This window comes from Protopterus annectens, chromosome 7.part0 (genome assembly GCF_019279795.1).
Source record: "Protopterus annectens isolate FY-2018-M chromosome 7.part0, PAN1.0, whole genome shotgun sequence".
Taxonomy (NCBI): domain Eukaryota; kingdom Metazoa; phylum Chordata; order Ceratodontiformes; family Protopteridae; genus Protopterus; species Protopterus annectens.
This window is the reverse complement of record NC_056739.1, coordinates 1,581,956,516-1,581,973,809: the sequence shown is the minus strand read 5'-3', so window position 1 is coordinate 1,581,973,809 and position 17,294 is coordinate 1,581,956,516. Positions and strand designations below refer to the sequence as shown.

Here is a 17,294-nt window from a genome sequence, read left to right as displayed (position 1 = left end):
GAGAGGAAGAAAAAGAGAATCTAAAAAGCAACATAACAGATTGAAAAGAGGCAAGAAGAAAGGACAGACAAACTTAAGAAAAGGTCTTCATGTACAAATGCCATTCCAGGTCCAACATCTAAGTTGTAGAGGCAGTCTGATCCAACTGCAACCAGGATCCAAACTCCGTCGCCAAAGCCTCCTTTTTCTTTGGAGTCTATCAGCCCTAGACTTCATTTCCCGATGCTTCAAAAGTTACCTTCAAGACCTCCATCTGTAGCTTCATCTTCAAGGTATGATCAGCCCACCACAACATTAACTGAGTTTGATTTCGATCTTATGAAGAGGAAATTTCTGAGAACATAGATTCAGCTGGGAGTCCTCCCAACCCTATCTGTGAGTAGAATATTCATATTGGGCTCATTGACATTATCCATACTATTTCAGACACACTCCCCCTTTCTGGAGTCAACTCATAAGTTCAACACACACACACACACACACACACACACACACACACACACACACACACACACCTTGGAGACTTCAGATTTCACTTCACTTTTTTGACATCAGTGCCTTCGGGTTGGGAAGAGTCCTGGAGCTCTGACAGTGGAGTTGACTCAGTTTTCAGAGCTATCCCCCCACTTGGTGCTGCAACTCTAGATAGCTTGCTTCCAAGGTCTTCATTGGAGCCGACGTCTTTTGGAACCTGGAAAGCTACTAACTTCCCTGATAGGGGTTGATGTTCTTCTTTTTTCATTTGTGGGATTTCTTGCTGTGGAAGCCCTTGGTCGGCCCGACTACCAGAGTAAAAATGTCACTCCTCCTAAGGTGGGCGGACGTCCTATCCTGATGTCAGTATGTTTGGGTATAAAGGGAGCCAGCCGACACCATGACATCGGTCTTTTATTCCCTTTGGAGCCTGATGCAGTGTTTCAGTGCGTTGGTAGAGAAATCATCTAAAAGCTAAGTACACTGTTGGGGAAACTCTCTCTCTTGCTTTAACCCATGTCTGATGAGGTTAAAGATGGTCTCCGCTGTGGTAAGCAAATCCCACACTGAGACTTAGATACGTTGTGTGTCACCTGCCTAGGCCCAGATCACAATGTCCGTTGCCATTTGTGTGCCTGTTTCAATTCTAGTACTGTCAGGCATAGGGACGAAACTTTAGGTAGGCATCTTAGTCTGCCATCTACTTGGCATCGTCCAGTGGTGTCCACTGGTCATTCTGAGGTTGAGCTCCCAAAGCATAGGAAGGTCAAGGAAAAAAGCTTAAGTCCTCTGATGACCACCATTCACCATCTGCCAGTCCTCCAAGGCTTGTTATTACTGAGAAAGGCGAGGCGCTTTCGCAGCCTCCTACTGAGACTGAGGTGGTAGCACTGGCCTCTGTTGAGACCTCTGCAGAGTCTTGACAGTCTGTCGGGTCTCTCAACTTCTGCTCAGGCCTTGGCTTTCACTTTGTCGGTTGAGTCCGGAGTTGCTCAGCAGACCTCTGCTCCCGATGAGCAATCTTTTACGGCAACGTCCCTTTGAGGTGTCATCCTGCATCTCTCCTTCTTTACAAAGAGACTGGCATCAAGATTGCAGATGTACCTAGGCCCAAGACTAGACCTACCTCTAAAAAGGTTCTACCTCAGGCCCTGTGCCTAGGCCTACCAGCTGCCATATGCATGGATATCAGCAAGACCTGGTCGGGTTAGTTGATCTTATTTCTATAGTCAGAGCTAAGCAACCCTCTTTGGAGTCTTCCCTAGGGAAAAGGAGGGATCCTACCTCTGAAGTTTTCTCTGAACCTCCTGATTCAAATAAGGATTCCTGACCAGAAGGAGTTTGTCTTTGAGGTAGGACCCTTCCTTACTTCTTTTGAAGATTCATATTCTGAAGAGAATCTAGCGTCAGCTTCATCTCCTGAAGACATCACTTTTGGGAAAGCACTCCATGCCATGAGGGAACATTTCCAGTGGGAGACGCAGGAATACCCACATTCTAAAAAAAGGGTTAGGGAGTTCCTTGACTACCCGGAACGCAAACCTTTGGATGTTCTTCTTGTTTCACTGTTGCAGTCATCATCTATTGGTTATCCCTGCTGTGGTAGTCCTCAGCCGGCCCGAATACCAGAGTCATTGTTTTTCTGAGTCAGCTGCTGTCGCCTGTAGATTGACGTCAGGTCGTCAGTGCTATAAAGCAAGGCAGCCGGTGCCATTACATCAGTCTTTCTTGATGTGGAGCCCGTAGTAGAAGCAGTTCACAAGTGTGCCGGTCGGTTGCTACCAGAGTGTTTTTTTTTTTAGCTGAAAATGTCTATAGCTAAGTACCCCGTTGGGGATCCTTTTTTCTTGCACTAACCGATGTCTGAAAAAGTTAACCATTGTCTCGCCTGTGGAAAACGGATCCCACACTGAGACTTCCATTCATACTGTGTCACTTGTTTAGACCCAGGTTCTGTGCCCACTTTAACGCAAGAACCATTTGCTGTAGATAGGTATTTTCATCTTCCATCTTCGCATTCCGAAATGGCATCAGTCAGCCAACAGTCCGTGGACATTCTGAAAAAACGCAGAGATAAAGATAGAGACATACCACCCAAGGCTAAGCGTTCCGATGACTCTACCGCTAAGTGGGTCGTCAGTTCTCCAGAATTCAGTGAGGTGCTTTTGCAGTCCCTGATGCCCGATTCGATATCTACACAGGCCTTTACCGAGACCCTTTTGGAGTTCGGTGTGCCGCGGAAATCTTCTGTGTCTTCCGAGCCTTTGGCTGTCTCTGCCTCGGTTGGGTCCGGAGCCGGGATGCAGGCACTGGCTTCCGAGGAGGCCTCTCGCACTACCGAATCTAGACAAAGGCCTCTCGCACTACCGAATCTAGACAAAAAATGACTTCTCATCCGGCTACCGTTTCTCTCAGGCCAAAGGATTCCTGATCAGGAGGAGTCATAGCTTTTGGGAAAGAACTCCATGCCTTGAGGGGAACATTTCCAGTGGGAGACACAGGAATATCCACAATTTAAAAAAAGGGTTGGGGAGTTCCTTGACCACCTGGAATGCAAACCTTTGGTTATTCCTCCTGTATTGGAGGTGGTAGAGAATGTTTTCATGGATTCTTCCATGAATCTAGATTCTCTACCTCCATTCCCTCAAACCAGAAAGGTTTTACAGGGTGCTGGACTCGCATAAAATATCTCTTCAAAAAACTCTCTGCTGATCCAGAGGTTGTCACTCCAGGTCCCTAAGGAACAAAAGCCAGCTCTTCAAAAAGCCTTTACCTGCTAGCAAAGAAAGCAGGGCCCTCCCTTGATATAGGTTTGGTAAAAAAAAAAAAAAAAAAAAAAAAAAAAAAAAAAAAAAATCTACACTTCTGCTACCCTAGCTGTGAGGCACTTAACTGTCAGTTTCATATGATAAAATGCCAACAAAGTGTTTCAGATCAAATAAAGTAAAAGGTACTCTCCCTGGAGTACAAGAACATTTCCAAGGAATTGTTGGACCTTTCCTATTGCAGCTCCCAGATGGCTAGACACTCGTTACACCGAGGCTGTGATGTACGGAGGCTTCTAGCAAATAAGTAAGGGATTCTATTCCAGGCTATTCCTGGTTCCCAGAAAGGAAGGGTCTTGACACCCCTATTCTAGACCTGTCCAACCTCAGTAATTCCCTGCTGGTACTAGAATTCAAAATGTTGACTCTTCAAAAACGTCTTCCCATGATAGCCCCTCTGGCCTTAGAACATTTAGTCCCAAGCACCGGGCAGTGGATCCAATTGGTACTGGGCCACACAAACATTTAGTGGGGGAGTGAAACAAAAAAGTGAATGTGAAATATGTGTGTGTGTGTGTGTGTGTGTGTGTGTGTGTGTGTGTGTGTGTGTGTGTGTGTGTGTGTGTGTGTGTACATGTGCTTGTGTAAAAGCAGAGGAGACTGTGTGAGAGATTGAGAGTGCGAGCAGTCTTGTGTGAGCGAATGCATGCATGAAAGCAGAATGTGTGTGTGTAAGAGAACAGTCTTCTGTGAATGAATGTTTGTATGCAAGCTGTGTGTGTATATGTATGTGTGTGTGTGTGTGTGTGTGTGTGTGTGTATATATATATATATGTGTGTGTGTGTGAGACTGGTGAGGTTGATTGTGCAGTTGAAGCAAGTTTGACATTTTCAAGGAGGCTAGAAGGCCTGGAACTAGGTAATCATACTCAGCCAAATGGAAAAGTCTCTCCATTTGGTGTCAGCAGCAAGGCCTCAGTCCTAAATCAGCCAATAGCTCTACCATTTTAGGTTACCTGGCTGTCCTGGTTGACAGAGTCCTATCTTTTTCTTCCATTAAAATTCATGCCTTTGCCATTTCAGACCACATCCCTACTCTTCCTCCTTCCTTTTCCCACCTTATGATGAAACAGTGGTTCACATCATACCTCCCAGGAAGCAACCCACACCTCCATGGCACCTCAGTTTTGTTCTGGAAAAATTGTTACCCCCCCCCCCACCCCCAAACTGGCAGCTTTTGTTGATTTTAAAATGCTTAACCTGGGCGACTCTGAGCTGTGCAGGCCCTCATGGAAGTGGAACTGTTTCTCATATTCCACCCAGACAAAGTATCGCTTATGGCTAATCCATCCATTATGCCCAAGGTGTCACGGGCACATCCTTGAATCAAGCTTTTTACTTGCCCCCCCCCCTTCTTCCCCAAGCCTTAGAACCCAGGGTGAGATAATCCTTCACTCCTTGGATGTGCACAGAGAGCTCTGCTACTGTCTTGACAGAATTAAATCTTTCAGAAAATCAGGCCAACTCTGTGTCCTTTGCCATTGGCTCTGAAAGGAAACCAGTTTCCAAACAGCCTATCTCCAAGTGGATCTCTGTGTGCATTTCCTTTTGTTAAAGTCGTCATGGTAAAAAGCCACCCAAAGCTGTCAGGGCTCACTGTACTAGGGCCATTGCTACCTCTGCTGCCTTCCTAAAAGAGGGAGTACCTACCAAAGACATTTTTGAAGCTGCTTCCTGAACATCTCTGCATACCTTGACCAAATGCTACCAGTTAACTAACCTTATTGCTACTGCCATCCTCGCTTTCCAGTAATCTTCCTTCCACCCTCATCTCAGTTTTGGGAATCTTTCCACAAGTCAGGACTGCAGCAGTGAAACATGAAGAACATAGTACAGTTACGTGCACTCATCACAAATGTAGATGTTTGAGTGTATTCACTCTTGCAGTCTTCTTTCCCTCCCTCCTTCCCCCCTTTACCCACAGTAGTAGTCTATTTCTATCTTCTTCACTAGCCAGAAGATCTCCTGGTTGTTTTCCGTGCAGGGCCCTTTTTCTACCTTTGACCCTTGCTTATGGTTCATCCTGAAGGCTCCTTCCTTCTAGGGGGCAGGAAAAAACTGATGTCATGGCATTGGCTGGCTTCCTTTGTACCCAAGCATACTGATGTCAGGATAGGATGCCCGCCAGTCTTAGGAGGAGGGAGATTTTTACTCTGGTAGTCGCACCAGAAAAGTCTTCCACAGCAGGAAATGCCACAAGTCAGGACTGCAACAGTGAATACACTCTAACATCTACATATATGGTAAGTGTCCACAACTGTACTTTCTTGATTCCATTAGCTGAGTCTGTTTTTGAGGCAGTGGAGAGGGCTTTGGCTGGACTAAGAAAATTGGTGTGTGCACAGAGTTTGGGTCTGTCCTGACTCCCATTGGATCCTGTACTTTCTTCCTCTCATTTGAATCGACAGGGACAGGGAGACCAAAACAGCTTTAAGACTGCTTGACATTCTAACTTAGAGGTGTCTGCATCAGAGGCCTTGAGATGCATTCCCTGGAAAAGGGCATGCACGCGGAAGAATATAGCCTTCTCTCTTGAGTCTGTTACTGAAAGCAATGACTTGGATGATGAGGAAGGTTGCCCAGGTTCCCCACTTCCAAAAGACTTTTCGTTTGGAGATAGTGAAATTGATGAAATAGGGAGGTGGTCCACAAACTTTGATTAGTCTGTGTCCCTTGAAGCTTTTGGGTCAGGCCATTCTATGTGGTCCTACCTCCAGATGCCTTAATAGATCTTGTTGCTCATAAGGCTTGGAAAAAACCTTGTGGCAGACCCTATTTTCAAAAGGCAAGCAGACAAGAATTTAGTTGCCCACCTACGGATAGCAGACATTGGTCCACTGGTCCCACTGTATATGATATGGTAGTAGCAGCAGCCACGAAAAAGGAACTGTTAGAAGAACGTTCCTTGGTCCATCCCCCTAACACAGAGCCATGGGCAGTGGACAGACTGGGGAAATGGACATATGCCTCAGCTACTTTTGCACTTCGAGCATTGAACTGTCTAGCGCACCTGACAAGTTTCCAAAGAAACTTGATCCAGGAGCTCTCCTTGTCTTTTTCGGATAGCTTACCTGTGGATGTTCAGAACATGGTGGACTCCTAAACATCTACCCTGCAGTTTTCCTCAAATGTGGCCAGTTTAACACAGCTGTTGGTACATCAAGGCCAGCTGGCACTATTATTACCATATGCCTGGATGCAGCTGTGCAGTTTTGTGGAGAGCTTCAAGGGTGTCCTTTATAAATGCTTCCTACAACAGTTCCACCTTGTTTAGACCTGTAGTAAAAGAAACTGTTACCAGGAGCAGCAGGATGGCAAGACCTTGTCTGATGTTGGAATTTGTTTTTCTACTTATTAAAGATCTTTTTCTAGGAATCAGAACTGAGGTAGGAAAACGTGGTTTGAAAAGTCACAGTGTTTTCACCAGGACACTTGGGATAGACCCGTCCAAGGTAGAGGATGAGGCAGTCCTACTGGAAGCCACTCATGAGGTAGAGATGCAGCAGAAAATCAAGGTTTCTGTGGGCCCTTCACTGAGAAATCTTATTAGCGTCCCTGAATGCTTGCCTGACTGCTGCACTCTGAAGGCAGTTGGGGGACACTTCTCCTTACACTCTTTATCCTGGCAAACCATAACTTCCAGTTCATGGTTGTTAAGGATTATCACCATAGGTTATACAGTATCCTTTTTGGATTCCCCCAAAAAAATATTAAAGATCCTTGATACTCAACCTAATCAATTGGAATCTGCAGCAACAGAAGTATCAAAGTTGCCAAACAAGAGCGTCATCCAACTGGTCCGCTCCGCAGATCGGTTTAAATCCATAATCTATTCTAGGTTCATTTTAGTTCCAAAAAAGACAGGGGACCTCAGACCAGTATTGGATCTCAACAATCTGAATCGTTATGTTAAACAGGCAAAGTTCTGGATAGTCATGATGCAGTCCATTCTACCTATATTGAGGAAGGATGATTGGATGTGCTCTGTCGAAGTCCAGGATACCCACAGTCATATCAAGAGCCAGAGGCATTCCTGGAGTTTTTTGTTTTCCATCTGGGAAACGGTCACTACCAATTTAGGCAATAACACTCGGTCTTGCTTCAATCCCCCTGATGTTTACCAAGGTGATGGTAGTTGTAACAGCTCATCTCTAGCTGCAAGAGATCCAGGTCCTTCCGTATTTAGACGACTGACTCATAACTGCTATCTCCAAGGATCTACTATTACTGCACTAGTCATATCTTCTGTCTCTGGCAAACCAGTTGGAAGTATCAGTCAGTTACAAAAAAGGCAAATTGCCTTCCTCTCAGAGCTTAGAGTTTATAGGTTGTCAAATAGGCAATGTCCAGCAAAGTGCAAAACTCCATTACAAAGTCGACTCGTTAAGATCCGTAGCCTTTCAAGTGATGCAACACCCTCAACCACAAACGAGACTCATTCCAAATCTCTTAGGGCTGACAGCCTCTTCCATTACACTGGTTCCATTAGTCAGATATGTGAGAGTCCTACAGTGGACGGTAGCAGTACGGTAGTCACAGAAATTACACCTCTTTACACCAGAATCTGTTGCGCAGGAATCTAATAAATTGGTGGGTTACGTCTGTCCATCTGCTCCCAATGCCACAGTCACCATGGATGCCTCCTTCTAGGGTGGAAGGGGAACATTTTGAAGGGAAGACCATTCAAGGGATGTGGTCATCAACAGAGGCCAAACTTTACATCAGTGTCTTGGAGATGAGAGCTGTTCTGCCATAGCAGGCTTTTCAGGGCCATCTAAGCAAGGCTGTGATTACCATCTACGCAGACAATATGTCAGTAGTCTGGTACATCAACAAACTAGGCGGTGCGCATTTGTATCCTCTTTGTCAGGAAGCCATGTGAGTTTGGCAGTGGGCGATGTCTTCAGACTGCTTTCTGGTAGTAATGCACATTCCTGGGACATCCAATATACTAACGGACAGGTTGCGCAAAACTATATTATTGCCTCACGAGTGGTCTCTCGCCCTGTGGTAACAGATTTTCAGCAGTTGGGGCCAACCTTGCTGCAACCTGTTTGTTTCTTACCTCAAAAACAAATGCAGTGTTTATTTCGCCCTCAGCCCTTCACAGGGGCAGTTACTGAGAGATGTTCTGGTCCATTTTGAGCCCTCAGGTCTACAGAATAAAAGCTGTTTATTGCCAGACAATCAGCGAAATGTTAATGAGACATCAAGAGAGTAGTAGAACTGCTTAAAAATTTTGAAATGCGACTTTGAGGACAGAATTATAAGATTTGAACAGACTTGTGGGCAGGGAGGCATAGTCTCAAGAAAAAAAAGGGGGGTGTAGAAACATGGCTGAGTTGTCATGGAGGTAGAGCAGATGCCACTTGTTTCCATTGCATGCCTGCCCCTTGGTTGTAACCACGGTGTCCACAAGGAAGGGGAGGAGGGAGAAACAGGTTTGGTCATAAAGTAACCCCCCTCCCCATGCTTGGGAGGTTATCTGTAATAGATTGGCTGTTTTAATATATACAGTGGATATAAAAAATTTACATGCCCCTGTTAAAATGCCAGGTTTTTGTGATATAAAAGAGACCACAATAAATCATTTAAAAACTTTTCCCACCTTTAATATGTGACCTGTAACCTGTACAGTTCAATTGAAAAACAAATCTGTTAGGGGAAAAATATAAAAAATGTACAATACACTGGTTGCAAAGTGTGTACACCCTTAAACTAATACTTTGTGGAAGCACCTTTTGATTTAATTACAGCATTCATTATTCTTGGGTAGGAGTCTATCAGCATGGCACATCTTGACCTGGCAATGTTTGCCTACGCTTTCTTGCAAAACCATTCCTAGTCTGTCAGATTGTGAGGACATCTCTTGTGCACAGCCCTCTTCAGGTCACCCCACAGATTTTCTATTGGATTTAGGTCTGGGCTCTGGCTAGGCTATTCCAAAACTTTAATTTTCTTCTGGTGAAGCCATTCTTTTGTTGATTTGGATGTATGTTTTGGGGTCATTGTCATGTTGAAAGGTGAAATTACTCTTCAATTTCAGCATTCTAGCAGACGCCTGAAGGTTTTGGGCCAAAAGTGACTGGTATTCGGAACTGTTCATAATTCCCTCCTCCTTCACTAAAGCCCCAGTTCCAGCTGAAGAAAGCAACCCCAAAGCATGATACAGCCACTGTCATGCTTCACCGTGGATGGTGTTCTTTTGGCGAGTCAGTATTTTTGCGCCAAACGTACCTTTTGTAATTGTGGCCAAAAAGTTCAACCTTGTTCTCATCAGACCATAACACATATTCCCACATGCTTTTGGGGGAGACTTGATGTATTGTTTTGCAAATTATAGCTGGGTCTGGATGTTTTTCTGTGTAGAAAAGGCTTGCAACCCTACCCCATAGTCCAGGCATGTGGAGAATATGGGAGATTGTTGTCACATGTACACAAGTAATACTTGCCAGAAATTCCTACAGCTCCTTCAGTGTTGCTGTAGGTCTCCTGGCAGCCTCCCTGACCAGTTTTTGTCTTGTCTTTTGTGTTTTGGAGAGACATCCAGTTTTTTGCAACATCACTGTTGTCCCATGTTTTCTCCACTTTTTGATGACTATTATCACTGTGTTCCATGGTATATCCAATGCTGTGGAAGTTTTTTTGTACCCTTTTCCTGACTGATACCTTTCAACAATGAGACGATGCTTTGTAACTCTCTGTGAACCATGGCTTTTGCTGTAGCAGGCAAGTGAGTAAATGTCAAGAAAATCCTACCAGAACAGCTATACTTTATTTGGAGTTAATCAGAGTCTCTTTAATTGATGGCAGGTGTGTACCTAAGAAGACTTAATGCTGTAATTAAATCAAAAGGTGCTTCAGCAAAGTATTAGTTTAAGGGTGTGCACACTTATGCAACTAGCGTATTGTACATTTTTTATTTTTTTATATTTTTCCACTAACAGAGTTGTTTGTTTTTCAGTTGAATTGTACAGCTTATAGGTCACATTAAAGGTGGGAAAAGTTTTGAAATGATTTATTCTGGTCTCATTTTTTTATATCACAAAAACCTGGCATTTTAACAGGGGTTTGTAAACTTTTTATATCCACTGAAGGATCATTGGAGGTTACTAGGCTATTGGCCCTGAGGCCCTTATAAGCCTAGCCAAGAGTTTAGCCCGTGTTTAGACAAGTCAGCACCCAAAGCCCTGTTCAGCAGGGACACAGGTGGAATCTCAGGGGTGTATTTTCTGTTTCTCATCCAGTTGTCCAGGTTGCGCTTAAAAAGGGATAATGAGGTACTCTGCTTAACATGGAGAAGGAGTCTGTTCCACAAATGGGGGGGGGGGGGGGGGGGGAGTCCTCTGGGGGACAAATCTGTCCCGCCAATAAGTCCTAATGATATCATAGACCATGTTCAGGTCGCACGTACGGGTTATTCGAGTGGAGCTTGACTTGCGAATATGCAGCGGTTCCATCAAGGTGGGGGTCTGAGATTGCTTTGTATGCCAGACAGAGGTCACCTCTGAGGAGTCTGTATGAAACTGAGTAGAGGGACAGGGCTTTTAGCCTATCTGTGTAGGGTAGATGTTTGAGGCCCTGGATTCTACTGGTGAGGAACCTCTGTGGTCTGTCCACCTGCTGCATGTGTTTTGCGAGGTACATGCCAAAGGGGGCGTTGTACTCAATAATTGGCCTTATAAGGGAAGAATACAGGGATTTTATGACATCTTTGTCCCTGGATGAGATGCCCTTACTTATGAGGTAGGCCATGTAGAAAGCTTTCCATACAACGGAAGCAATCTGGTGGCCAAAAGCCAGGTTGCTAGCAACCTGGGTGCACAAATCCCTCACTACTGATTGTGTACTTAGGACGTTGTTATTAATGTGATATGTGGGGACGTCTCTTTCTCTCCAAAGGGGATGATGCATTTTTTGGCATTCAGCTTGAGGCCATGTTTCTAGCACCAGTCATTTGTTTAGGTTGGACCCTCTTTGAGGACGTCCACATCACTTAGGGAATTGATGACTGTGCCCAGCTTGCAGTCATCTGCAGACTTGGTCAGCCATAGCCCACTGGTTTTGGCCTGCACCTCAGAGAAGTATATCCCAAACGATAGAGGCCCCAAGACCGATCCCTGGGTTACTCTGCTAGTTACATTTCTACTGTTTGAGGTGGCTTCCCCTTGTTGGATTAGTTGGGTTCTGTCATTGAGCCAGTTTGCTACCCATGTGGTAAGATATGGATTGATGCCCACTTGAGAGAGTTTATCTATTATGCCTGAGTGGGGAATAGTGTTGAAGGCTTTGGCCAGGTCAAGGTATGCAGTGTGTACCGTCTTCCCCTCATCCATGGCTTTAGTGACTGTCTCAAAGAAGTCGACCAGATTTAACAGCCATGACCTCCACTTGAGAAACACGGTAGAAGAAGCATTATTCAAACCAAGAAAAAGCAATAATGCTGGTTGTTGCTCCACAAACTGCACGGAATAAAAAAATACACTGCTCCTAAGCTATTTATAGCAATAATACTGTTGCCACAAACGCAAATGTAAACGTAATATTTTAAAACACAGTTTTATTAATCCATGATTGAGCACTTTTGTCCACTGCGTGGGATCCACAGTAGATGAAAGCACCCAATTCCGGATTAATCAAATTGTGTTTTAAAATATTACGTTTACATTTGCGTTTATAGCACCAGTATTATTGCTATAAATATCTTGGCAGCAGTGTATTTTTTGATTCCGTGCAGTTTGGGGAGCGACAGCCAGCGTTGTTGCTTTTTCTTGGTTTTCTCCCCTTGAAAAAGCCAAACTGTGTGGGGTCGAGTGTTTGGAGGTTGCCAGTGTCCCTGTTAATGAGGTCCATGATCCATTCCATGGCCTTGCAGATCAGGCTAATTAGGCTGATGGGTCTATAATTTCCCAGATCGATGGGCACTCCACCTTTGTGTAAAGGGATGGCAGAGGCTGTCCTAGACTCAGCTGGGACAAAGCTGGTACTCAGGCTTTGGTTGAATAGGGTGGCTAATGGTGCTGCAAGTTCATGCCTGAGTTCATGTAGGATGCAGCATGGGATGTTATCGGGTCCCATGGAGTCTGTATATTTTGCCATTGAGAGGCAGTGCTGACCTGTTCACTAGAGTTAAGGAGTGGGGGGCAGGTACTTGGGATGTCCCGATTTACTGATGGGGAGGACAGAGGGGGAGAAGTTTTCACTGAATCTCTCAGCCAGTAGATTGACTATATCTACAGATCTGGGTGCTTCCTTTGAGATTGCGGACATATGTGAAGAAGACCTTATGATTGTGTCTAGTAGATGTGGCCAATTTGGACTCGAAGTTGGTTTAGAGGGTTTCACTATTGCTCTTATTTGCTTGTTCAGGCTAAGGAGAGATTGCTTCCAATTGGGCACCTGCTCCTTCTTGGTCCTGGACAGCAATTTGTTCCTTTTGTTATATAGCGTATTTATTGCAGATGTCCACCAGACAGGTTTACTCTTCCTTGCGGAGGATGATTTTGTCCTGTTGGGTATTCCTGATTCCATGCATATTTATAAATGCTCGTGCAGTACTTTGGTGTGGATTTGAACATTGGTGCCAGTTCCTACAGATGGGGGAGGGGCTGTGAAGCTATTTATACCATCCCTCAGGAGGTTGTAATCAGCTTTGCAGAAGTTTTTTTGTTCGACCTTAGCTAGAGGGGGTCAGGGGAGATCGTGACTTCGAAAGTGACCTCTTTATGTAGGGGTGCTGCAGTGGTTACTCATGTTGGTTACTACCAAGTCCAAGGTATCACCTCTTGTGGGAGTATCGACTAGCTGTTCCAAAGCATTTGCATTGATGAAATCGAGGAATCCCTGGGCATTTGTGTTCTGGCATGAGTAGTTTTCCCAGTCTATGATTGGGTAATTAGTCACCCAGAATCAGGGTAAAGGGTTGAATCTTGATATATTTGAAGAGGTCCAGATATGTGAAGTGGACATCTTGAGTCAAATTTGATGGCCTGTAGCTAGCTATAATTTGAATAGGGGTCTTGTCAACGGTTAACTGCACCTGGAGTGTCTCCTGTGCGTCATACTGTTTGACCAGCCTGGAGTTGTGTGTCTTTAATATATATTTGAAACTCCATCTCCTTTGGCTTTGCTGCCCACGGTTTGGCTTCTGAGTGTATGATGGGATGAGTAACCAGGTAAGGCTGGGGTGCTCTCCGCAGCTTTGAACCAGATTTCTGTGACTGCACAAATGTTTTCTTCCAGGGTTAGGAATGCTTGCAATTAGTGCAGTTTCATTTTTAGACTCCTAGCATTTAGCAGCCTGACCTTTAATTTGTGTTTTGTTGAAATTTTTATGTTGGTAGTATCGACCTCATGACTTTTCCTAAAAAAGGCATATGTATGTGTGTGTATGTATGTCTAATATGTAATATTTTTTAGCCAGGAATTTAGAAGTAAATGTATCTTTGTAATTCATGTTATACAGTAAATAGAAGCAGTAAAAATAGCACTGTGTGTGTGTGCGCGTGCGCGCACGTGTGTCAGGTACTACATGCCAAAATTCCTTTTTGAGAATCCCTAAATATTTGAAATATGACAGTCTGTAACAATATACCATTAGTTTTTGTTGTTGTTGTTGTATCCCCTTTGTAATGCTGTTCACCTGCCTTATTCTTTTCTCAGGTACGTGCACATCAACTTGTTTTGCCACCCTGTGATGTGGTGATCAAAGCTGTTGCTGACTACGTTCGCAACATTCAGAATATCAGTGATTTGGATTCCATTGCAAAAGATGTTTTCAAGCAATCAAAGGTAACCTTTAATCTACATTGTAATTTCAGTTGTTGATACTTGGTTTAATGTTGCCAAATTTGACTTTTGTAATGGTCTTGCAGAGGATGCTTTGTAGGATATGCGAGAGAGAATGTTTAATTTCTGCCCCAGCTGTTTTGCGAGGAGTGAAAAAGTCCTGGCTACAGTCCAGATAACCCAAGTTTTTCTAGCTGCTTGACTGCGCGAAGAGCTGAGTGGAGGTAGATGAGAGTGAGTGCCCAATGCAGGTTTGCCCTTTTGAGGTTGGGGTGGGAGGGGACTGATGGTTTCAAGTTAGCTGATTGACACTGTATAGGTGGAGGCCTTCAAGTAATTAATATGGCCTTAGACTTCAGACATGATCTTGGTCCAGCCAAGTCAGTGATGCTAGTTCTGCGCAGTGTGTGTGCATAGATGGACACTCATGCAGAGGGCGTAACTAGGCTGTCTACAATGAGACAGATGTTCACGTCAGTCATCAGAATAAATGGTTTAGAGCATAAGCAGGAAAAAAGCCCCAGTGATCTGAGATTAGCTCTTGCTACTGGGGAAATGAATATGCCAGGAATGGCTTTTGCTCTGAAAAGAAGAAAAGGAAGATAGTAGCCAGCAGGTAGCAGGGGTGGCACATGCACACATGTGTGCACACAAACGCACAGTAAATACATTACTGCCAATAGCTGTGTAGTTAACGTTTCAATATCTTTGATATGTGTATTTGGTACAAATTTATTTTAAAATGTCACTCAACTGTGACAGTTATGCTTAAAATGTGAATGGCTTTTGTTTTGAAGCCTGCATTATTGGTAATTTAACATTAATATTGCTCTTATCCTTGATCTTGTCAGTTTGAATTGCAAGGAATAGTAATGTTACAGCCCTTTTTTGCATTCTGGATAATTCTTATTGATTTCTGCATGGATAGCATCCTGGGTATGACGGGTAGCTTTCAGTGATACTAACGTTAGGTTGGAGAAGATGGAGCATTTTGAATAATAGGACTATGCTCAGCAGGTATTACGAATGCCGAATAGATGAACCTTTCCCAGGCTGCCAGGCACACCCTTCTTTCCCATAATGCATGTGCATGCTTCATATTTTTATTGCTGTGCTCAGAGTTTTGATGAGGAAAACTTCCACAGACTTCAGTAATTTTGAGTTTTTTTTTGTGATAGTATGAGTAAAGCTTTCTGAGTAATATTTTTAGTGCTTTTTTGCCTTCCAAATTAGTTTTGGTAGTTTTTAACTTTCTCTTAAAATATATGAATACCTTTATTGTAAGCATGCATTTTTTTTTCTTTTAAGAGTGCTTAAAAAGTATGCATTTTGTTAGGCTCCAACTTAGCTTTGGAAAGTAATTTCCTATTTACATTTTTCCTCTCAAACTTGGGCTTTGTCTGTCTTTCCTTCACTGTGGAATGGTTATTCCATAAAAATGTTTGTGGAACAACGATCCATCCACAGGGTATGCGCTCTGTATGCTTGTATTGATTCGGAGATTAACATTATATTCATTAGTGTAAAAATCTGTCATAAAGAATAGAAAGGCACACTTAAAGGTTTAATTTGTTTGAGGTAATATCTGTGATAAAAGGACAGTACGAGGCTTCTGCCTCTTTGTATATTTCTCCAAGGCAAGAAGCTTCTCTCTCTCAGCAACAGGTTTACCAGCCTGCATTAAAATGACAGAATTGTTATGTCATATTTTTCTAGCCAGGCCCTTTTCCTTACTGCAGTTATTAAAACATCAGACAAGCCAGTTAGTGTAAAAGCTTTTTTTTTACCGTGGCTGCAGCTATTCTGTTAATTTTATTGGTTTAGTCTATAAAGTTAACTGCAGATCTGATTGTGTTTTTTGTCCATTCTTCAACTGATGGGTCTTGGGTCAGACTTCAGACACTTCTGAAGACTTGGATCCTTAGCTCAAGCTCCTCCCCTTACTTATAATTCTCCCCATCAACAGCATAGCCCCAGATTTCATTTGCCGCTTCAGTGAATTGACGTGGTCTCTGTAACCTTGATATTTTTACTTTGGATAAGTGACTTTTTTTTTTAGTTGTATAACTTAAATATCCAACTGTTTTTGGTTCTTCCTTCTCTCTCTAATACTTACAAAAAAACATTGATTAATTTCTGTATCCTTCTTTGGTGTAGGCCTTCAACCTTTAAACTTTCTTTCAAACTTGCTACCTGTGTTCAGGTACTCCAGATGCTATCATTCTTGGTAATATTTTCACTTTTACCTTCAGTGGTAACCTTCTTTTCTTGCCTGTCTTCTCATTTCCTTAACTTTTAGATAATGTCAGGCAAATAGGTCGATTTAAAAAAATGCATCTCTTGTGGGGACAAAATACTAAATTCCAGTGCCCACAAAGAGTGCGTATACTGTTTGGGTTCTTCACATTTAAGATCTAGACTGTGATGTGTGGGTTTCAACCACTATGCCCTGGTTGAACTCAGCAATAAGTTGGTTTTAAAGGGCGTTTTAGGTTCATACGTGTTTACTAGGCTAAGAACCCCAAGAGTATTTTTAAGCCTAGCCATGCATCCCAAATCTCTGACAAGTTCTGGCACACTTGATAAGTGTAAGCAGAGGCTTGGGAGGTGAAACATTTACAGGCGGGGGCGTGGAAGATGATCCTTTTACAGGCTGCCTGTGCCCATTAGAGACATAGGTGCTAAACCAGGGATGAATTTTCCCATCCAGTTGTCCAAGTTGCACTTGAATTGGATTAGGGGAGGAACTCTCTCACATGGATGGGGAGCCTGTTCCAGAGAGGGGGTAGTCTCTGTAATACATACCTGCTTCTCTAGTTGGTCCTATTTTTATTACAGGCAAGGTTTAAGTCTTTAGAACGGGTAACTCTGGTGGTGGTGGTTTTGCAGATATGCAGGAGGTCCGAGTGGGGTCAGACAGTGCCTTGTGTGTCAGGTGTAGATCTCCCCTCGAGCCTGTAGGGGACAGAATACAGGGATATAGGGCCTTAAGACTGTTTGTATAGGACATTTTACTTATGCCCTGTATTCTTTTAGTGAGGAACCTCTGTGGATGATCCAATGGTTGGATATGCCTGGTTAGCTACATACTAAAGGGGACATTGTACTCAATAAAGTGATAGGTTTGAAGAATGAGTGGAACGACGACTTCCTTGGTCCTAAATACCATACCTTTGTTTATAAATTGTGTAATGTAGAATGATTTTC

At 43.6% G+C, this 17,294-nt stretch overlaps 1 protein-coding gene across 2 annotated transcripts in view; it reads left to right on the top strand.

Moving 5' to 3' along the window:
- Positions 1-17,294, top strand: part of FAM120A (family with sequence similarity 120A) — a 3,065,969-nt gene that overhangs the window by 923,892 nt on the left and 2,124,783 nt on the right. For both annotated transcript variants that reach the window (XM_044078130.1, XM_044078129.1), the window contains one exon: positions 13,962-14,090. In XM_044078130.1, coding sequence (XP_043934065.1) covers positions 13,962-14,090 — 129 coding nt within the window. The remainder of the gene's footprint in view (positions 1-13,961; positions 14,091-17,294) is intronic.